General features: G+C 37.0%; 1 protein-coding gene across 4 annotated transcripts in view; it reads left to right on the top strand.

Annotated features, from left to right (window-relative positions):
- RtGEF (Rho-type guanine nucleotide exchange factor) overlaps positions 1-23667 on the top strand; it is a 52398-nt gene that overhangs the window by 12868 nt on the left and 15863 nt on the right. For 2 of the 4 annotated variants that reach the window (XM_083122613.1, XM_083122615.1), the window contains exons 6-11: positions 1731-1929; positions 2352-2573; positions 5356-5434; positions 6966-7108; positions 15353-15554; positions 17528-17617. In XM_083122613.1, coding sequence (XP_082978739.1) covers positions 1731-1929; positions 2352-2573; positions 5356-5434; positions 6966-7108; positions 15353-15554; positions 17528-17617 — 935 coding nt within the window. Of the gene's footprint in view, positions 1-1730; positions 1930-2351; positions 2574-5355; positions 5435-6965; positions 7109-15352; positions 15555-17524; positions 17618-23667 lie in introns of all 4 variants that reach the window. The other 2 variants (XM_083122612.1, XM_083122614.1) reach the window with 1 other exon arrangement.

Below are 23667 nucleotides of genomic sequence, written 5' to 3'. Positions count from 1 at the left end.
TGGAAATTATACTTGAATTTTATCATGGTTCAAGAGTAGCCACCCTGATTTTGCTTTATGATGAATTAAATTCATTACCCTTCTAGTGAACTGCAGAAGCCATTAAAGGGCAACAAATTGATAAATAGTTTGTCAAGAAAATTGGATGTAGCAATAGATAAGTTTCTAAACACCAAATCAATTTCTTTAGATGCAATGGAAAGTTGCTGTGTTTACAAAAGTAGCATGGAACAGAAATTTCCTGTTGATAATCAACATGTACATTCAGCATTGAGCTACCAATCCAACCCTGGTTTCACCTGTTTTTTTCACCACCACTGTTTTTCCTGCATTGTGTAGCTTTTGGGGTAGCTTAGTTGGTAGAGTTATAGTACAGTATGCCAGAGACCTGGGTTCAAATCCTGGTTGAACTTGCATTTTTCGTTGGAATTTCTATGTAGTACAACTCCAGTGTGTGCCAAATCATATATGTGAATTCCAGTTCAGCATGACCAACCTGTAAGGTTCTTAGTTCATACATTTCCAAGAGATGGTCCTTAGCATCATCTTGTGATGAGTTTACAAAACATCTGTGTATGTATTTGTCCCACTACCCTGGGCTCAAGGGAAACAGGACATAAAAAGGGTGTCCTTGAAGCAATAACAACCCCCTCCTCCTCACACCCCTCCCTCCTAGAATGGACAAGAGCTGAAATGTAATCACTGCACCATCAGTAAGACCTATAGCAAGGACCAGTGTTGCAAAATGTACAGTTGTCATTTTTGTAGGCAAGTAAAAAGAGGGTGTACGATTTGTTTATGTTTTCTAGTGCATTGCCAAACTTAACAGCTGCACCGATTTAGTAATAAGGTGGGTAACTGTATGATATATCTTCCCGGTCTTCTTGATTCAACGGTGAGGGCTCACCAGATATTGGCAGGCAGAATACTGGTTTATGATTGAGGGTAAAGCAACAAAGCGACAACATTTTAGCCACCTTGGACCCTGCTTCATTTATAACTGGAAAGACTAACTCCATTCTTTCATCACATGGCTTTTGATTGGAACTTGTTCTGCATTTTAAAGAGGTTTGATTGATTAATTTGCTTCACTTTTCTGACACTTTTGGCTAATCACGAAGATCCAGTTTCAAGAGCATCAAAACCACTGTCCAATGTGCCTCCACCAGTTCTCAATTCCAAGACCCCTTGATTCTAAAGCTATTAATGAAATCATTTTTTTAAATATAATGATAAGTTTTAGAAGCACAGTAGAGACAAAGATATAATTGCTAACAGAAGTATAAGATAGTTTGAACAAGAGTGATAGATTGAAAACAAAGTTTTGCAAAATGTTAGACACCTTTTATGATGATTGCAAAGATACCTTCAAGTAACTCATGGTTAAAGATTGTCATGACTTAATAGAAAAATAGTAACTTGAAAAGTGCTCCTTTATTCTTAATGAATTCTTAATTTTTACCACCCCCTTCCACCCAAGGATAATCGTCAGTGCACACCATTGCTAATAGGTCTTATAACCCATTAGTTTTGATGGTCCACTGTCTTCATTGTCCACAGCAGCATAGAAATAGGAAATTCTTCAGCCTTTTTATTTTTCATTCTGTATCTAAAATGTTCCAAAATTCCTATTTCATTTCCGCATTTAATTTAACATTCTTTCATTGGATGACTGATTTATTATGGATCATTGTGCTCCCAGTCATAAATTATTGTCTTAATATTTCCAGAGACGAACTCAACGGCTTCATGGAGTCCCAAGGTGCCCATACTCCAGGAATCCTGGTGCTGACAACAGGCCTGAGCAAACCATTCCGAAGGTTGGAGAAGTATGCAGGGATGCTCCAAGAACTGGAACGTCATGTTGAAGAAAACCATCCTGACAGGGGTGACACACAGCGTTCAGTTAGTGTGTATAAAGATATCGCAGTAAGTACGCTTGCGTAACTTTTATGTTAGGTCCCCTGCATGTGTTTATGTGGCAAACTTAGACCCAGTGAGGGAATGTTAACACAACTTATCCATTTCAACTGCAACAACAGAACTCTGGAATTTTTTAAAATTTATTTAGAGTAACTACTAAATGTATAGAGAATATAGATATGTATAGTGTAGGAGGTAAATGTGCATATTTATGTGCTATGATGCCAGAGGCCCTAGGTTCAATTCCTGGAAAGGGCATTGATGTTCCGTTGCATTTCAATTCATATATTCTCCTCATCGTCACAACTAACCCAGGGAGATAGAAAAGTCATCAAAAGTAACAAACTACGAAATATAAAAGTTTTGTATATTTGATTTTTAGCTCTGTTCAATTTTTAAAAAAATATTTTGTTTTGTATTTTTTTCAGTCATCATGTTCTGCCACACGACGACAAAAGGAACTTGAATTGGAAGTGTTGACAGGCGGTGTTCGAGGTTGGGAAGGAGAGGATTTGGCAACCCTGGGTGAGATTGTTCATATGGGCTCTGTGGCAGTAGGTGCAGATCACAGGGATCGCTACTTTGTTCTCTTTCCCTCCACCCTATTGATATTGAGTGTCAGCCAAAGAATGAGTGCTTTCATATATGAGGTATGAAATTTTATTGCATCTTATGAAGATCTTTTTTTTAAAAAATCATGTTGTAATGGTCATGTAAAGACAAAATTATTTTGTTTAGAGTGAAACCATGTGAAAATAATGTAAGGTAACTAGGACCACATATTTATGGTGAATAAAAGATAAAGATTTCGGTACTATAACTGGGTCCATTTCGGATCAAAAGCAGTATATAAAATGGCATTTTGTTGTTATAATGTTGAATATAATACTAAGTTTGATTTAAAAACAATACTTATCACACAGTAAAAATTTATTTTCTTATAGCACGTTTATGTAGTTATTAGGCTATTGAGTTTATTTGTGTGTAAGGAAGTCCATTTTTACTTCTCAGATATTTACAGCAGAATTAATAAATTTTCCATGAATTGCATAATTGCCAGGATAATTCAGACTTCAGAAAGTGTTGCATTGGTAAATAAACTTTAAATTTTGTGTTTAAGAGTTTATTTAGCATTTTGCATAATTTTGTGACAAAACATGGTAGGGAAATACACCTCACACCTTTCAAAAACATGCAAAATGAACATTACAGCATGCTGTTTCACATTCATGTTTCTGTCAGAAACGAAATATACATGCCTCTAGAGATAGCAAATGGAAATTTGGAGCTTCTGCATAGCTGAGTGGTTAGCTCTCTTGAATTGATGGATTGAATTGTTGTTTAAAGTCCACTTCATGCACAGAAAGGCTAATTGGGACTGGACCTACAGTTTAAAGTAGGATACAAATCACCGTGTCATGTGCCTCCACTGGGACCCCTTGATTACAAGGCGATGACATGTCTTTGGTGTAAGCAGTCTCGTGTTCAATCTCCCTCGTGGAATGTCCAAAATTTTACTGTTGATACAGCATTGTGAGGATAATCGAAGAACTATGTGAAAGTAGTAGTAACCTCGTAGCAGGCCTTTAATGGAACAGAGATTTTAACACAAATTTGCACAAAATTTATTCGTAATTCTTCTTTGTTGATATTCATCTCATCGCTAATTTATTCAATACATGTAAAACAAGCAAGAAGTTTTAGGTCAAAATTTTTCAGCATGCAATGTTTATTGGACATTATCCATTGTCCAGTGCTTTTATCTGTACTTATTCTAACTCTACGTTTTGAGAGACTTATTCTAACACTACTGCCTTAGGTGAACCAATTTCTTTCTGCCAGTGGTGGGGATCGAATCTATGACAGGCCTGCGATTTTACTACAAATCCACTGCTCTGTGGAGTAGTTGGTTTGGTTAACACTCGCAGTATAATGACAGGTTTGTTGTACGTTCGATCCCCACCATGGCAGAAAGAAATTGCTTCACCTGAAGATGAGAGAAGAGATGTTCTCCAGAAATGTAGTGTTAGTGTAAGTATAGATAAAAACACTGGGCAATGGATAATGTCCAATTAACATTGCATGCTAATAATACAGTGTCACTAACAGTCGGAGAATTATTAGCAATGTTTCAGCTCGACAAAACTTTCATTAGGCTAAGCAATTTTTACAATAATGTGTTTTCTGCACAGGTTAACAATGCCTTAGTTGTAACAAACATGTTTTAAAGATCTCTTAAACTGACTAATTACTAATAAACTGGTATTATTTGACAGTATTAAAAATATATATTTTTATTATACAAATAAATAAAAATATAAAGTAAAAGTCAATTACTTACGCCAACGTGAGTCTCCTTTGCCGATATATGCTACGTTTCGGGGATGCAACTGCCCCCTTCTTCAGGCACTATCTAGGCATGAATTACCACCATGCCACGTCAAGTTTATCAATCAAGGAAGGACGAAGGAGACTCGCGTTGGTGTAAGTAATTGACTTTTACCTTATATTTTTATTTATTTGTATAATAAAAATGTATATTTTTTAATATTGGTCATAAGTGAGTATTTCGCAACAAAATAAAAATATGAATATATTTGACAGTATTCCAGGATAATTTTTTACGTTTGTTACACTTTTGGTGATTTTTTTTCCTTATGATATTCATTATTTGGGATTATCTTGGTTTTCTGAAATGTCACCACTCAAAAAAAATTATTTTTTTTTGTGATTGATAATATTAATATCAATCCACTCTATCTACCTTAGTTCCTCAGTTTCAGCTCTTGACTTAAACATCTGGATTTCTTTAAATAGTTGAAGATTTGTTGCTTCAGAAGTAATGTTCAGGTGATTCTTTAAAAATACCATCTTGTATTTCTTTACTATTTAACACATTTTGTAAATCACACTGACAGTTTGGTATAGTTATTAGAAGTGATGTGTGAAATGTTCTGTTTATACTTTCAAATAGTAAACAAAACATAATTTCTCTTGCTGGTCTTTTGTATCAGAGTGGTCAGCATAATGTGATATGAAACCAGATGTCCCAGGTTTGATCACTGGGAAAGGCAAGGATGTATCATTGTCTTTATTCCATCGTCAGTTCTTCATTCATCCTCATTGTCACAATGCAAAAGGTAGAAAAGTGATAAAATATAACTAAAGTATAAAGAGATAGAAATTTTTATTTTTTTCTAAAATATAATCCTGCCTATGTATGCCAGAAGATTGAAATGTATGGTGCAGAAGTAATATATATATATTGTACAGTAGTACTTGTTTGTTTCAGTTACAATTTGTCATTCAAATTCAAAGGAATGAAGATATTTTAATTTCAAGAATTGGACATTAAAATAGCACAATGTATTAATACTAATTTTGACTACCTTTTTTTCACTGTTTTTCTGAATTGATTTTAAATATTTACAGGGAAAGTTACCCCTCTCAGGAATTACTGCAAATAAATTAGAAGATTCTGATATGTATAAAAATGCCTTTGAAATTATGGGTAAGTGTAGAATTATTGATTTTCTTGCTTAGTTCAGTATGTGTTTTCCATTCCTGTTCTCTGTTCATGACTTTTATCCACACACCTTCACTTAATAACTGCCATATTAACAAGCAAGTATGAAAACTTCTGATATGCAAGCAATGATAAGAAATTAATATAACATTTTTACTTAAGATATGTAACTTTTCTACTGACACTACCAAAATACTTATCAATTAATGTCACACAAACATTGTATCCTCAGTTACAAGTCATTAAGTCAGTTCTGAGAATTGACACATCGTGCTATGAAGCCAGTGGTCCTGGGTTCGAATCCTGGCCCGGCCATGGATGTTTGCGAGTGTTCATTCATCAATTTCATCATATCACTCATCCCCATCTTTGCAAATTAGCCAAAAGTGGCACAAGAAGTGAAGTAAAATAAAGCAAATCAATCAATTTAGCATTTTGGTTTCAATTTGTATGCCCTTGTCCTTAATTGTGTGCGAGGTTGTGTATTTTTTATGCTATTAAAAATTTAACAAAAAAAAAAAAAAAATTCTTACATGTTGTAGATCATTACTTGCTTGTCATTCCAAAACTATAAGAGACAGATCTAGACACATTGCGGATGAAATACGTAAATTGACATAACAATTTAGCTAATAGTCACAGTTTCCTACCTTTGGTCCATACTTGTTTTTGAACTGCAGCTGTTTTGTGTTCCCCATTCTTTAGTTGAATTTCCACTGTTCAGTGGTTATTAAAAGTTGTACTGAAAGTTTCAGACTGTTAAATGTTATTTTCATATAATGGATTGGTGATTCCTTACAATTGGCATCTCGGTGTATAGTATGTACTCTATTGAAAAACTTCGAGCCACTGTTGGTCCAGTTGGTGGGGTATCTGGTATGCAAGGAGACCTGGGTTTGATTCCCAGGATGGGTGATCCGAGGTGGGAATTTTTCCGACTTTATCCATGCATAAAGTGGGTCAATGACTCACCCAGCCTCTTAACAAGTCGGTACTTGAGAGATAAAACTGACTGTTACATGCTACTGATCACATCACCTCCAAAATGGCCAAGGTCAAGAATGTGTGGGGCCCCTACTTCCACAGACTCCTCCCCCCCCCATGTATCTTCTGTGCAGTGAGCACAGGGTAAGTTTATTTACCCTTACCTCATATTGGAAAATTTAGCATTTGATTCCTATATTGAGAGCCTGTGGTATTTAATAATATTGCACATTGAGAAAAGACAGATGAGCATGAATGGTTAACAATGAATTTGCATGATATTTGTGGAGGCATGACAGTGAGTTCTGGCAGATCTAATCAAAGGTCTTCATATAGAGTGGAAGCATCACTTTCACCTGTGTAGTCAACACACCAGTAAACATTTGGAAGAGATTTTGTAATCCAATATACTCAGGACTTGTGGGACACCCTGTATTATTAGGATTCAGATTGTCGTGTTTTTTGTGGTTTTTTTTTTAAAAAAAATATTTATGTACCGAGTTAAATGATAATATAATGTTCTTCCTTCTAGGTCCTATGATCGAACGAATTGTTGCTGTTTGCCAGACACGCGAAGACCAACAACGCTGGGTGGACATGGTGAAGCAGCAGATCAGGGCTCTGAAGAAATCATCCATCGTACCAAGCAAGCCCCAGCCTCTTCCCCCACCTCATGTAAGTCATCTCCCTCCCTACCAAGATCTCACAATGTACATAGCCGATCTTCTGGATCGCAAGATTATCACTAGGCAGTTGCTGAAACAGCTTTTGTACAAGCCTCTTCGGGAAGATGTTAATGTTTTGGGAGTGGAAATCAGGCGAAAGCATAAAGTCGAGTGCGTTATCTTTCCTACCAAAGTCAGCATGAATAAGTTCACAACAACACACATGTGGGTCAAGGAGAGCATAGTGGAACTCCAGACTGATAGTGATTCTGCTAGTGCAGGAGAATCTGTGCGAACTGGAAGTGATTCTACTAGCACTGGAGGCAGTGCCCCATGTTCCCTAACTGGCAGAACTGCTTGGAAATTCAATCTGAAGAGGCAAGAGGCGATTGAATGTAATAGCGATGAGGATTGTGCTAAAAGAGAGAGTCACAGAAGTAATCCCTTTGGGTATATCCGTTACTTTGATCCAAAAGATCACACCAGTGGTGCTAGTCTTGAAGCTTTTATTGATGGAAAAGGCGAGAGCGGCGAAGTAGGTGTTGAAGTTGGTGTTCAGTGTTCAGAAGTTGATTTTGAAGCAACCAGTGAAGCTTCTTCTGAGAATTCAGTATCTGAAGCAGCTGAAATTTCTGGTGTTGATAATTCAACTGCTGAAGTAGTCCAAGGTGCTTGCATGGAGAATTCAGTGGTTGAAGTTTCAAAAGGTTCCTGTAAGAGTGTGCTTTTTATAGATCCCTCTTACAGTACTGAATCCGAAGAATCTAGGTGTGAGAATGCTGCAAAATCTTCAACTTACAGAGCACGAGAAGATTTGTTAAACTTAGGAACAAGTTCAGAAGATGATGGGACTGGAGCACTCCCCAAGCTGAACACTGACCAAGCTCCTGGTGAACAGCATGTCACTCGTCGAAGTTTACCAGTTTCAATTCTTCAGAGATCTTTTCAACCCCACCCTTCGCCATTGGTATTTCCACAAAACCAGTCATCCAGCGAAAAAGACATATACACGTCATGTCACAGGGTGCATGTAGATCCGAATCCTCTGTCCCAGTCGATGCCTATGCTGCCACATTCTTACTCTTCTGAAAGCATTCCTACAACTCATTCGTCTGTACTAGACTTGCCCATCAATATCATGCCCGTACCGTCTGATGTACTTTCAACTTTACTTCAGGATTTATCAAGGGAAAGTAGTCAAGAAGGGGCAGTTTTGGACATTTTTTGTCACCAAGAAAGTGTTTCGAGTGAAAAGAGTGTTGAGAGTGTTATACCCAAGCCAGGAACACCTCATAGTTCATCTTCGACAAATGATGTTACTAGGAACAGTGATGGTGAACGAGCTGTTGCTACCTTTGGATCACAGTATATGATATATCCTATAGACATTAATAGTAGTACACAGTCATTGCCAACACTAGCAAAGTCAAATTGTGCTACACATTCCACTAGAAGTTCGGCTTCAGACACCTGTCATACTAGAAAAGACAGTCCGTCTGATGAATCCCATACTTATCATTATGTGAGAATAGTTAAAAATGTTAAGCCCTCGTACAAATATTGCCATTGTGAGATTCCAAGTCAGAGATCGTCAGACTCTGGACTTGCTGATGTTTCACATTATTCATGCAACTGCCCCCTTACATCAAAAACGACAAGCATAAGGCGAGAAGGTGGTGTGGAATTTGCTAATTCGGAGCCGTGGGCTATTGATCGTCCCCGCACACCCTCTCCTCTATCTTTCACCATTTCTTCACAGTCCTCGCCAGCAGATCTGTCTCAAACTGCAGCAAACGTAACAAACGACGACGTAGACAAAGGCAGTGGAGATATACGGTGCTTGTGCGATTCAGCATTCGGGCCAACACCTCGAACATCCACCCAGCCATCGTTGACATCCGAGCATCTTCAAGTTGGCTCTGCGGAATCCGTAGCTCTCCCATCCGTGACCTCCTCTTGCCTTGATATTTCACCTCATGTCATATCGCATTCAAGAGACAATAGTGATGACTTTCAGAATGTTTCAGATTACTCTGGAACGTATCGTTCTGGAATGTACGCGCACTGGTGGCTGAAGGCCAAAATTCCAGCTTCTGTCCTTGGAATAGAAAGGACAGCAGATTCAAGGAGAGTTTCCCGCTGTGGATCTAAAAACACCCCATTGGATAGCAGAGGTTCTGCAGTCAAAACTGTTCCAGAAACAGGCAAGGTTTTCTTGTTTGATTCTTCGAAGGCATATAGGATATCCACAGTTCCCTTGTACATCGTGTGCCAAATTTATATTTTCAATCTTTTTTTATCGTTGTCTAGCAATAAAAGGAATGTGTATTTCCTGGGTGTCTTTATCCACTAAGGTGATATTGATGCAAGTACTGATGCTTTGAATTCACAATAAATTATTCAGAATAATTTTAAATATTATCATATAAGTATTCCTTTTCAAAAATAGAAATTGTAGCTTTCCTGGCTACGTGATTCGAACAAGTGTTCTCGGGTTACCAGCCAGGTTAAATTGGAGTTGGCTTCCAACGTTTCGAGGGCATACATTGCTCTCATCTTCAGGGAATGTAGAATTGGAGACCAGTGTAGGTTAATATACATGACTATAATGTGGCGGAGTTTGGATTCTGTCTTCCTATTGGCTCTCTGTGGATCCTGGTGTTCTCATTGGCTGGTGTCTTGTTTTTACGGAGGCATGACTGAGCTGGAGTCCCACGTCCCTGTTGAGATTGGTGCTTTCCGCGTCGGTCCCAGTATCCAGCACATTTAGCTATTATTTTGGTGGTGGCAAATAAAATGCTGTGTCTTTCGGTGATGCTGAAGATGAGAGGAATGTATGCCCTCGAAACGTAGGAAGCCAACTTCAATTTAACCTGGCTGGTAACCCGAGAACACTTGTTCGTATTCCTTTTCAATTACACATTATCAAATGTATTAAAGATTTGTTTTAAAATATTCCTAGATTGCCATATAAATGGTTTCCACCAATGACTTGGAAATCCTAAAATATTCAACGAAATTAAATTTTGCCAGATAATTTCATTAAGATATTCAAAAAGCTGCACATATCTGTGGATATTAAGTATGAATATGAATTTTTAATATTTGAAAGCACTATTGATTGGAACAAATTGTTTCACTTTTCCACTACAAAAATATACTATAAACTGGACTAAAGTAAGTTTCAGAATTGGTGAGGAAAATTATTTTAAGAAACCGGGAAGAGTCTTTAAACTAGATTAGGCAAGATCCAGTTGGATCCCTGATAAGATAATCAGAATATCAAATTAGCATTTTTCCATGATATAATAATAGCAGTGTAATAAATACATAATAACAGTGTAAAATTAATGAAAATTCCCTTTTCAATCCATTAGGTATATGGATATAAACAATGCATTTGTTAATTTAAGTGTGCATTGTTTGCACACTTAAAATGTCCAAACACAAACAGAAGACAGTATCTTGTCCTGAAGTATCCACAAGTATCTGTAATTTGTCATTCAGACTGTTAACTGGATGAAAGTGTACATGTGATAACGTGATCCCCAAAGGGAAAGTCAAATATTAGAAGAGTTGAAAACATTTAACGCAACACTTCATTGTAATCACTGAATTGAATAGTGTTTTAATTTTGAATGTGCAGAGGCAAATAGAAGCAAAGAATTGAAACGCACTTCCAAAGTTTAGTGTGCTGATGAACATACAATTTGTTAAAGTTACAAATACTTCTTATTTACTGCACCACCATACATAGTACAGTATTAACAACAACAACAAAAAATATTGGGCATTTTCCCTGAAGAACTCTGCTTTGAATTATATATGCATTCATTAATATGTAAGAGGGCCTCACCGATGGCGCAGTGGTAGCGTCGTCGCCTTGTAATCAAGGGGTCCCGGGTTCGATACCCGGTGGAGGCTCAAGTGGTTCGGATCCCACTTTAAACTGTAGGTCCAGTCCCGATTAGCCTTACTGTGCATAAAGTGGACTTAAAACACCAAATCAATCAATTAATATGTAAGGCCTCCCCGATGGTGCAGTGGTAGCATCGTCGCCTTGTAATCAAGGGGTCCCGGGTTTGATTACCGGTGGAGGCACATAGTGGTTCGGATCCCACTTTGAACTGTAGGTCCAGTCCCGATTAGCCTTACTGTGCATAAAGTGAACTTAAAACACCAACTCAATCAATCAAATCAATCATTAATATGTAAAAAAAAATCAGTAAGGAGTTGCAAATAAAACATGAATCAGGTAAGTAGATTTCACTATAATGAACAACAATATTCCAAAATAAAAAAAATATAATTAGAAAGAAGTATATTTATGTCCAAATCATGCTAATGGAATGCACACCTTTCCTATTAAAGAAAGAATCAATGAATAATGTGACAAAATATCTATCTGCATGTAATTTAACTATAAACAGCAAATGTTCGACATGAAGGAAATACTATACCTGATAATTCTAATTTTGTGTCATTTTTCCTGACAGTTACAATATGATGAATATGAAAATTCATTAATATTAATTTTCTTTTACAATGTTAAACAAGGAACTGTGGATTACCTTGCCTTGCTTGCTGCCCATTTGTCTTGTGTTTCCTTTCATTCTCATTGTGTGAGAAAACAATTAACTGCTAACATGTATGTGGTAGTTAGTTGCAGTGAGTGAGTGCTTTATTTGTTGATGAATTAAGTCTGATTCATGTGCAGATTTATTTTACAATAACGCACTCGCAGGATGGCAAAGTGTGTATTTCTTTTTGCTGAAAAGGGTGGGAAGGGGGATTTACCTTAAGTTTACTAATTTCTACCTTTAATGTTATCTTCATAACCTGGTGGTGCTACATTGCAATAAGTTTTCCTAGACTGCCATCTTCAAGGAGTTTTATTCTGTGAACAGATAGAGATACAACCAGCTTGGTGGCCCAGCGCATTATGTGGTTGAGTTTTGATCTTACTGCAGAAGTTCCTAGGTTCTGGTCACAGCCTAGGCATAGATGTTTTTTGAGAGTGTCCCTTAATCAATTTCATCCAATCATACTTCATCATGACTAGCCAAAAGTGGAAAAAAAAGCAACATAACAAAGACATGAATATGAAGGAAGAGATACACTATTTTTCAACGTAGTCATCACAGATGTTGAGGCATGTCGTAAAACATCACAAGGTTTAAAAACCCATGATGGTACTTCAGGATGTTGTGTGTTGTGGATGATTTCGTGGACTCTTGAACATCCCTACTGCAGCATCCACAGTCAAATGCCTGTTCCAGATCAAAAAAATGTTGACAGCTGCCCAGGTCTCAGCTCATTCATCACACTTTCACACCTGTTTTTGAACTCCATCTACTTGCTTTAAAAGTTAGGTTAAAAGAAATGAGAGAATAACAGAATGTCTGATGTCTGGCTGCCTATGGTCATTAGAAGTTTAGCAGTGCCTGATTAAAGATCTGAGGACCTCCTTTAGACCATGCATCCAAAATTCTACAAGACTCTAAAATCGTCATAATGGTGTGTTCCAGTTGGTCTGTATGAAGCCAGGGCATAAGATTTTCTTAATGTCTCGTAATCAATTTAATCTAATCAACGTTCATTGTCATCTTCACAGTTAGCTTGAAACTGATGGAAAATAATAAAAATGCAGAAATACTGGACACGAACATTTTAAAAGATCTTCATTGTCCTTGAAAAAAATAATGGAAATCTTACAAGTGTAGTGTAAGAACTACCCTTGGTTTAGGGATGTTTATGTATGCTCTTTTCTTTTTTCTAGGTTGAGTTTAAAATAAGCACAATGAAAATTGTTGCTCTGACATTATGTTTTATATTTTTATGTATGCATAATATTGCTTTAAGTACTGTGTAATGTAAGTACATAAGGGCAGTGAAGAATTCCACAAGACAATTATTTACTTGCCTGTTTCTGCTTCTGTTTTTTCATCTTTCTAACATTTTCATACAATGGTTTGATTTTAAAATTTTGTTCCTTGCATATTCATTGCTCACTTGTTTTAATTGATTTTTATTTTTGAAGCATGCATACTTAAGAGCTATAAGCACCAGTTATGAGTATGTGCATGGTTAACTTTTTGAAAATTTGTTCTACATTATATGTGGTTGTAACAAAATTGTTAAATAGCTAGTAATTGAGTATGCTTTAACGTTACTCATAGTGTGTGTGTTTTCGAGTTAAATAATTATTAAGCATTAGTATAAATTACATTTTCATAAAGTTATAGAATATAGCATGATTCAAAATCTGGTGAACTGCACTGGGAATACAGAGTCCAAATTCTGGATCCGATATCCAAATCTTCAAAGGTTCGGATGAATCCATTTCTAAAATGCACTGGCTTGAAAATTCATAAAAGTGTAGCACGTTCACTGAAGTATTATTCATTTTTATGAGGGTTCTCATTAGAATATAATGAGGGAAAATGAACAAGAAGAAAATTATATTGGTCCAAAAGACTGAAGGAGACTACATCTCACAAACGTTATATTGGTTTTGTTACTGGTGATTATATACTCACCATCTTCAGACCTCTATTTCACGGGATAAAGTTCTGATAAAGAGAAATATAATATTTATAATATGTATTATTTATGGTCGAGAGCCGCAGTGGTCTAGTAGCAGTCTGACTGCCACGTGAGAGACCCTGGTTCAATTCCCAGGGTGGGTGATCTAAAGTCAGAATTTTTCTGGCCTTGTCTCTGCATAAAGTGGCTCTGGGGCTCGCCCAGCCTCAAATAAATGGGTACATGGGGACAACCCCCAGGGGGGTAAAGGCAGCTGGAGCATGGTGCTGATCACATCACATCCAAAATTGTCTAGATTGAGAATGTGTGGCACCCTATCGCCACATCCCGTAAAATATGCCTTCTTGGCATGGTGCTATATGCACAGGTCACTTTACCTTCATATTTATGGTCATTTATATAGAAAATTACTATTTTTCTTAACTTTTTCACAAGTTAGTAATCTTTAAGAAGATTGACTTTACAATACAAGGGTAAAATTAATCATATGACCAAGCAGGATATTTACCGATTACTACATGATAATTTCTTGAACAAATTTCAATGTCCAATGAGAATTTCTGGGGGCAGGGGTGTTGTCAGTCAGAGATGCCTTGTTGTGAAATATTTGAAAGCATATTTCTTAACAGGAGAACAATACAACATTGAATTGAATTAAACATAAACAATGTACTTATTGTATATACAGGGAATTGAGCTTTGAAATCACTTTACACCTTGGCTTTATACTGTTTCCAATACTGTTCCAACATGCCAATTTCAGTCAATATTTTTACATTAGAAATCATCTTCTTCCTATCATTGGTTAAAATTGTTGCTAACCCAAGTCAGTGAATGATTTATATAGGGCTGGACGAATATGAAATGTTTACTGATACCAATAAATTACCGCACATCGTGCTACAAAGCCAGGGGTCCCGGGTTCAAATCCCGGTCTGGCCATAGGTGTTTGTAAGTGTCCATTCATCTATTTCATCATATCATCACTCATTCTCATCTTCGCAATTAACCAAAAGTGACACAAAAGTAAAGTAAAATAAACCAAATCAATCAATAAATCAAGCCAATAAATTACCAATACCGACAAACAATATTCTACCAATCCAATGTTAAAAATGCAAATATCCAGAGCATGAATGTTTATTAATGTATCAAACCAGGTGGTCACATTTGGTTTCACCATTGAAAAAGAGCTGACTATTTAGACACTTTATAAAACCATGACATGTAAATTTAATGTTTATGTTCATAGAAATAACAACAAAATGGAAGAATTTTTTACAAAATTATAGGCTATTTATAGATACAGTGAATCCGTAAAATTGTAAGTAATTTTGGAAATACACTGATATGCCTGTATCGAATGATACTGATTTATCTGCCCTATCCCTAGTTTTATACATACCTACTGCATTGTGTGTAGTGTTGTTACTTGTAGTTATGTAGCTGAGAGATATATAAATGTATATGCCTAGTGTTTAATATAAGCATTTTATTTGCCAAATATACAGTATGGGATTGCACTGTTAAGTTAGGGACTTCTAATCCAACCAGTGATTTCAAATTATGTAAAGCAAAGGTTCTTAGAATACAAGGTTACAAATGCTATCCTGCTATGCCATAGGGAAGCCTTGAAAAAATATATAGTGTCTTTATATTGAAACAACTCATCATTTATATCATGTGGCATTTTTGTATTTTTCCACAGAAGTCTGCTCTGACGGCACCAATGTCACCTCGACTAAGTCAATCTGCCTCTCCAGCAAGTAGTTTGAAGTCTCCTTCCCATCCACATAGCAAGACTGGATGGAGCATGTCTTGTCTAAGACCTTCTCCCCCTATTCGTCCCTGTTTAGCACTTGGCCGTGATGACAACAATAGGAAGTCAGGAAGACCCACTAGAAAGAGAGGTAACAAAGAATCATTGTTTGGTATTTACTAAAGTGACTATTTGCAAAATATTTATATATAGTAAAACTTAGTATTTGATGTTCAGTATGACACAATACAATAAATTTATGTAACTTCCATTAAAATAGGTAAAGGAAGATAAAAATAGAGCAAGGTTTGAAATGGAAGTTATATGTTTTGATGTTTAATCTGTTTTTATTATGTTATTGACAGTTCACTTAAGATACCAATTTCTTTTTATTACAATAGACATTTTGTGAACATTCAATTAATGATGCAAAGCTTAAAGCTTATGCCTTGTGACAACATAATTACTATAATAAACTAACTACTAATATCAGTAGAGCATTCTACATTCAAAACATTGGAAATCTCACCATAATCTTACCACATTGTGATAAAAATTACATATCTCTCAAATAATTATGAAATTGTATCATTAAAAGAATAACTAGCAGTTGCTTACATGTGAGTATAATATATAATACATTTTGTACCTTGAATACTTCATTTGAAATGAAACAGTTAATGAAGAAATGTTGACTGGCTGTTTTAAATTTCCAAAATGTTAAACTATAGGGCAAGGGACAAACTCTGTTGCCTTGCTGCCGCAAGAGCAGATGATTGTACGAATGTGTGTCAGCAAAAACCAACCATGTTGGCAAACCAGGCACCACCAATGCCAAAACTTACTGCACTCCTGTTGATAGAATCACTATCCTTTACATGTTGTAGCTGCTTCCCTGCTGGCACATCAGAGCTTTCTTCAAGTGCATCTGCAACAGCAATCATGTAGTTTAGCAATGAGTGGCTGAAATCTATCAGAGTTACGTCTAATACCATGTAGTGGTTTCAGTAAGAGATGGTAAGAATATTGGCATATCTGCACATATCAATTTATGAATGTATCTGCCCAATCCAACCTTTTATTAAATTTTATTGATTTATCTTGAAATTTTATGTCCCTTTCCATTATTCAAGCAAATAAATATGTTTTCATGTGCAATCTCCAAATTAGATTCATCAATTTTGTTTTTAAAAAATGAAAAGATTATCTAATACATCTTGAAGCTTTGCTTTCAATGACTGATGATAGTTTGGCAGGATATCAGTCATATATATAAAAAAAGAAATGGTAAAGTACTCCCCTGTGCTTAGCACCATGCCATGAAGGCATATAGGGGGTGTGGGGGTAATGCCCCACACTTTCTTGATCCGGTCGTGAGTGGGGGTGATGTGATCAGCATCACGTCCCTGACTGCCTTTACCCCCAGGTACCCATGTCATTCGACGCTGGGTGGGTGCCGGAGCCACTTCCAACGTTAGAAAAGTTACCGGATTTGAACCAGCTAGGGATCGAACCCGGGACCTTGAGCATCAGTCATATATAAGTCCCTGAAGATGAGAGTGAGTGACATTAACTATTGAAAGTTTGGGAACTCTCTTCACAATTCAAGCCCTTAAGATAATAATGGTATTTGAGCAAAGGCATTACACCATTTGAACACTTAGCATAACTTCCACAAGTTCACGAGTGTGTTGATCCTTTCTTGGGTTAAAGAATGAAATCTCACATAGCTTACAATTACAAAACTCTATTGTAATATTTCGGATATTACACAAAAAAGCACAATTTGTAAGACGACGAAGTACGACCACTTGTGACCATGCTGCGCTTGCTCTTTCACACACACCAACAATGAGTCCAGTTCTCTTTTTTCATACATGTGAGTAATTCTTCACCCAGTGGCATCTCATTGCCATCTAGCGAGCAACTTGACATTAAATTACAATCATATTGCAAAATTATACAATATTAGCTCTTGATAGCTCGTATACTTTTCCACATCTTGCTGAATATCCTGATAAATTCTCTTGAACAATCTCTCTTAGCAATTATACTGAGTGAAGGGTATATTTAGGAGTGCAAATCCAGCTTTTATAGCAAATTAATATTTTTTTTCTTTAGCAGAAGAAAGAAGTTTTGAAGATGATGCACAGATTTTGAGAGTGATAGAAGCATATTGCACAAGTGCCAAGACAAGACACACTGTAAATTCAGGTTAGTACTGAGATTTTTGAAAATATAATTTAGTTTTTTTGTCCTTTGCATGGTAGGAAATATCTAAAAGTAAATGCGATCCTAGTTCAATGTATGTACTCATCAAGAGGTGTAAAGACTGTTTGAGGAAGATCCCTACAGAAATGAAATATATTATGCTGTGTGTAATTCATTATATGTAACTTCAAAGCAGGGAGAGGAGGAGTGAGAAATCTACAGAAGCTTCAGTTTCCTTGTGATTATTATTCCTGTCTTTTTGTGTCTTATTTGTATTAGAAATTTCTATTAATTTTTATGTGCACAAAGTTGTAGTAATGTGCAGTGCTTTCAAATTCACATGCTTTGTCATTTAGTGTTATTTTTACTCTAGAGAAAAGTCTAACAGTGAATATTCATTTGTGCATGTACTACTGCATATATATTTTCAAAGCTTCTGCATTGCATTATTCATCAGAGAAGAGAAAATTGCAAAACAATATGATAGTTTCCATGAAGGTATGTTAGGCATGTCATTTATAACATCGAACAAAACAACTTTCGTATTATGTAGACACTCTAAAAGTTTGTGCCTTGTCTTGTGTGGAAATGATTTTTCTCTTATTTATTATGGAATTTATATAGTACTGCATGATGTGTATGTTTTGCCTGCACTGGAAGGCCAAAAGATTTATGGTAACATCTCTTTTTTTACATGTTTAAATAAGTGTCAAATTTCATTTTGGCATGTTGAAGTTCTTTTTTATTTTTACATAGTATGCATGCCATGTATTATGGCATAATCTACAGTTACATTAAATCATAGTTTTATAAGAGGTAAAAATATGTTTTGATGAAACTTCTTTGACCGAGGAGGTCTGTACACACATGCAAAAGATGCTGATGAATAGAACTAATACGCATGGTGAAGCACTATGAAATAGTTTGGTTACTTTATTGAATCAGTCTCTTCACTTATTATTTGTGAAGCACAGGCTGCCTGCACTGCATTGTATTGACCAAAGTCTTGGATGAAATGTTGGAACCCATATAAGTTACTTTAAGTTAGCATATATGGCATGTCTGCTTATTTTTTAGTAGTATTTTATTTTCTATGCACTGCTACTGCTGTGTTAAACCTGAAGAGTGCAAGAATTTTATGTAAATACATTGTCTTCGAGTTGTTATTTTCTATCAAGATTATGAGTCATCCATTCACAAAGGCCATTGTGGCGTGAATTGGCAACTTAGGGTACTATCTAGTAGGAATGAACCAAATATTGCCTATACCAGGGGTTCCCAAACTTTCCACGACACCTTTAACGTTTCAAGGGTTTTCCACGGTGCCCTTAGTGTTTCAAGATTTTTTCCGCAGCACCCAAGTCAGAATGTAGACCTATCAAACACATGCATTGTTCAGTTAGTGTGGTTAGGTTGCTTCCCTTAAGTTATTAAAAAATAAACACATATTTCAAATTCAGAAACATTTTACACATAAAAAGTACTAAAGAAGCACGTACATTGGAATAAGTGTCATTTCAGTGAAAATAGAAAATTTTGCGGTGCCCCTGTAAGTCATCCATGGCACCCTGGGGTGCTGTGGTGCACACTTTGGGAACCACTGGCCTATACTAATAAAGTACCAGTATAAAATTTACTTGTACTGGTAACTGATATTCTAATGATCTGATATAAAATGTCAATGTTTTTTAATAATATGAAAGGTTCATTAATGAGCAGATGACTAAAATGGGTTTTGCCTTTGAAAATGGAACAGTATTTAGACATTCTCCTGAAACGTCACAACGAAAAACTGTTTTCTTATGCTTGTAATAACCGTGAACTACAGGAAAATAATTATCATACATAGGCTGTCACAGAGAAGGTCAGACTAATTCCTGTATAGGAAAACAACGACCTCCATTGGCTAGAAAATGTACTAGGGTGAAAATTTGATTCATTAGCTGCCGATTGAGACCAAAATGAGGGCAATAGGTCAAAAAGTCGTGACAGCGTAGCAGTTAAAAGACAAGCATGTACATGGACCCCTCCAAGAATCATTAAAATGAAACAAAAAAATTACAAACCACAAAATGTTTATTCAGAATCAGCCATATCGAGTCGACATACATCTTTTTCAAAATAGGCACCATTGACAGCTAAGCAAGCGTCCATACGCTCCTGCCACTTTGTGAATGTCTTTGAAAATTCGTCGTCAGGTAGCGAACTGAAGAAAACTTGCGCTGCGGTGATCACTTCTTTGTTCGTCATGAAATGACAACCACGTAAGGCGGCCTTTAAAAGTTGAAATATCCAAAAGTCTCAGGGTGCAAGGTCCAGGCTGTATGCTGGAATATTTCTATTTTTCTTTTCATCGCGTAATCCTGAAATGCCCGCTCGTTAAGCGGGCGTGCGTTATCGTGGTGCAACATGAAGACGTTTTTTCTTCAAATGTGGCCTCTTTTTTGCTACGTGCTGGCGCAGAGTCTCAATGACTCCTTGGTAATACTGTGGCTCTACTCAGTCTGTCTTGATTGGCATATGTCTGTTGGAACATTGCATATGTTTCCGCAGCACTTTTACCTAAACGCCAACAAAATTTTATGGCATGTCGCTGTTCATCTTGAATACTCATCGCGAAAAGCAATGTTATACACAAAAACCTGGAGGGGTAAATGGGGGTGGGGTTGTTGTGAATGAAAAGCCTTATCCTGGTTTTCACTCTTTTGACATCTTTTATATGTTCCTCGATTTGTTCTTGGACATAAAGAACAGTTTTGACGATGTAGTTACTGTGGTATTGGCATGACATCTTGTAAACACCGGGCGATGTGAGTTTTGGTAGCTAATATCTTTTGAAGTAAGGTAGGACTCTTCAAACCCTTCAACATCAGGCGTGCACACAAACCTGTATCTCAAATCGGAAGAGTCCTATCTAACTTCAAAATATATTACCTACCGAACAACCCCCAGTGTCTACAAGGTGACATGCCAATGCCACAGCAGCTACATCAACATCACCAGAAGCATCCGTACTGTCTAAGAACGAATCGAGGAACATGTAAAAGATGCTATAAAAGACACACCAGGATCAGGCCTTTCACAACACCTCCATACCACAAACCACTCCATCTCCGCTACATTCATACTTCACCAAACGAGCTCCCTCATAGCAAACAATCAAAGAAACCCATGCTATCATCCAACAAGAACCAGCACTAAACTTAAGACAATGCACGTGTAACATGCCACACTGTTGTTCAAAACATCCCAGACGACACAATGCATCAAAAAGCCCAACCTGCCAATTATCACCCTGTAACGCCGCCAGATGACAAAAACGAAAGCAACTGCCAGCAGAAAGCACAACAGATGGCACAAGCCAAGAAACATGCACCAGTGCTGCAAGACGGGTAAAATTGCTCGGGAACAAACGAAGCAGTGACGCACTACCATCTTCATGTAGGTATACGGCGTACGCTTTTAGAAGGAACATGAGTTCACCCAATACGCAGAGAGTGCTGTCACGCTGTTGCCAAACCAACTGCTAGCGGAAAGGAAACACAGATAATTCGCTGTGTCGAATATTTAGCTTTTTATGGGTATAATGCATGCACGTGATATTTGAGTACAATGAAATATATAGTGAAGAATTCTACACAGGATTATATCATATCACTGCAGCATATAAGAGAAACTCGTACCTGAAAGAAGTTTGAAGGAATTTATTATAGAGGAACTGCAAGGTCATCATCATTGCTCTCGTATCTGTTTTCTGGCATGTTTCCCAGGAGATTTGAATAGGGGTTTGCCGATTTCTGTGGTAGATACTTTACCCTGTTTTATAATACGCAACACAGTATGCACATTTAAATCACACGCTTTGGCCATAAGTTCTCGACTCTGAGAAAACACTGTTTCAGCATGCACTTCTTGCGAACGCCAATTCCTTGAAGTAAGAATAAGCTTTACAACTAAGATTTCTGTCTTGTGAACGTAATACCAGTATTTACCCTTGGTGCCTGTGCTACTGGTACGTACTAGGTTTCGAGAGCGACATTATTAACTTGATTTGATTTGCTTTATTTTACTTTGCTTTTCTGTCACTTTTGGCTAATTGCGAAGATGGGAATGAGTGATGATATGATGAAATTGATGAAGGGACGTTCATAAACATCAATGTCCACGCCAGGTTTCGAACCCGGGACTCCTGTCGTCGTAGAGCGATATGCTAACCCCTCCACAATGGCGCTGGCGCGACACTCACGCAACACTCACACTATTGCACAACTATCGAGCATAAGGGCTGTATTGCACATGGCGCTACGACGGCAGGGGTCCCGGGTTCGAATCCAGAGCTGGGCATGGATATTTATGAGTGTCCATTGATCAATTTCATCATATCATCACTCATCCCCATTTTCGTAAATTAGCCAAAAGTGGCAGAAAAAGCGAAGTAAAATAAATAAATCAATAAGTGCTGTATTAAATCCTCTCACAACTGTTCTTCATGCCTTACGAGTAAAATTATCTTACGTCGCCCTTGTTATGAAAACTCTGAACTCAAAAACTTACCCAGACTCGCAATGTTTGTGAACACACAAGACAATGAAAGGTCATTGTGCATATTCAGCCGAATTTGACACCCATAGCTTTACCAAGACACAACAACCCATCCATCGGGGCCAACACAGTGGCAACGAAAAAACAACAGACGGAACGCGGAAGGAATACGAAGTGTGTACAGACGTGTTGTTTCCTGTGTTTCTTTGTGAAACGATAACTCCGGCTGTAGGCGACGGAAATTCATGGGACTTGGACAGTTAGGTTCAAAATGTCGTGCCCCATCTTATGATGAAGCTTAAAGTGGCGAGTTTTATGAAAACTTCTTGCACGCAAGAAAAATGCAGAACACGGCGTTTAACTCGCGCGCCGCAGTTTCCTAACTGTACAACGTTGCACTCCTGCCATTGGCTGGTAGCCAAGCACACCCTCTGCGTGGCTCCGCCCGATATCGCTTCTAAAACCGTGCGTCGTATAGTAGTCCTTTGACAGTGATAGGAAAATAACATCCAATTCGTAATGCAGAAAAATGAAACTTTACATATGCAATATTAAAACCACGTTTACCGTACCCATCATGAATAATTTGTAGTACATCAACATTATGTCATATTCGTTGGTGTGAGGGTGGATGGACATTGTAGTAGATCAATATAGTGTTCACATGCCCACTTTATCCTCAGATAGGTTAAGCAGGACTGGACCTACAGCTTAAAGTGGGATCCAAACCACTGTGCCGTGCATCACAAAGTAAAGAGCCACTCTGCCAGTATTTGGCTCTCGGTGGACTGTTTCACCATGGAGTTTTGTTTTCGTTTGATTATTAAACATTATTAAATTAAATAAATGTTTGCATGTTGCATAATTTACAAGTTAATTAGACTCCACAAAAATGTCACGTGGCATTTCTCCAGATCCTGCAAAATACCTAGACCAAAAACATTGGCAACTGTATTGGACCGACCTTATTCCTTATCGAAATGGGAACTTTTTTCATATTAAAATAAGTACATGAAATGCATTATTATTCTTACTGGTTTAATGATTTCTGTTTGTGCATTTTGAGGAGAGAAAAAGAATGATGAATGTTGCTCCTGTTGCGTCATCTATCTTTTTCATTTTGTGTATTTTTATACAGGGTGTCCAAAAAACTTCCAAGGTTTGGAGACTGAATATTTGTATTAGATTGGTAATCAGGATAATATAAAATGAAAGTATAATATCTCAAGTTTCATGCCCTATTAGTGCAACTCAATGTGTGCACCATTAACAGCATGACAGACAACAGAAACAATTTCCAATGATCTGCTGAGTCAAGTGTGGTCTGAGGTAGAATACTGCTTTGATGTCTGTCCTGCTGTTAATGGTGCACACATTGAGTTCCACTAATAAGGAATCAAACTTGAATTATTATACTTTCATTTTATGCGCTGTGTATTCTTCTGATTTCCAATCTAATAAAGATATTTAATCTGCAAACCCTGGAGTTCTTTTTCGGGGCACCCTGTATA

Source organism: Lepisma saccharinum, chromosome 5, assembly GCF_977018435.1.
Source record: "Lepisma saccharinum chromosome 5, izLepSacc3.1, whole genome shotgun sequence".
NCBI classification, from domain to species: domain Eukaryota; kingdom Metazoa; phylum Arthropoda; class Insecta; order Zygentoma; family Lepismatidae; genus Lepisma; species Lepisma saccharinum.
Note: the sequence above shows the minus strand (reverse complement) of the source record. Positions and strands in the feature narration are given on the sequence as shown.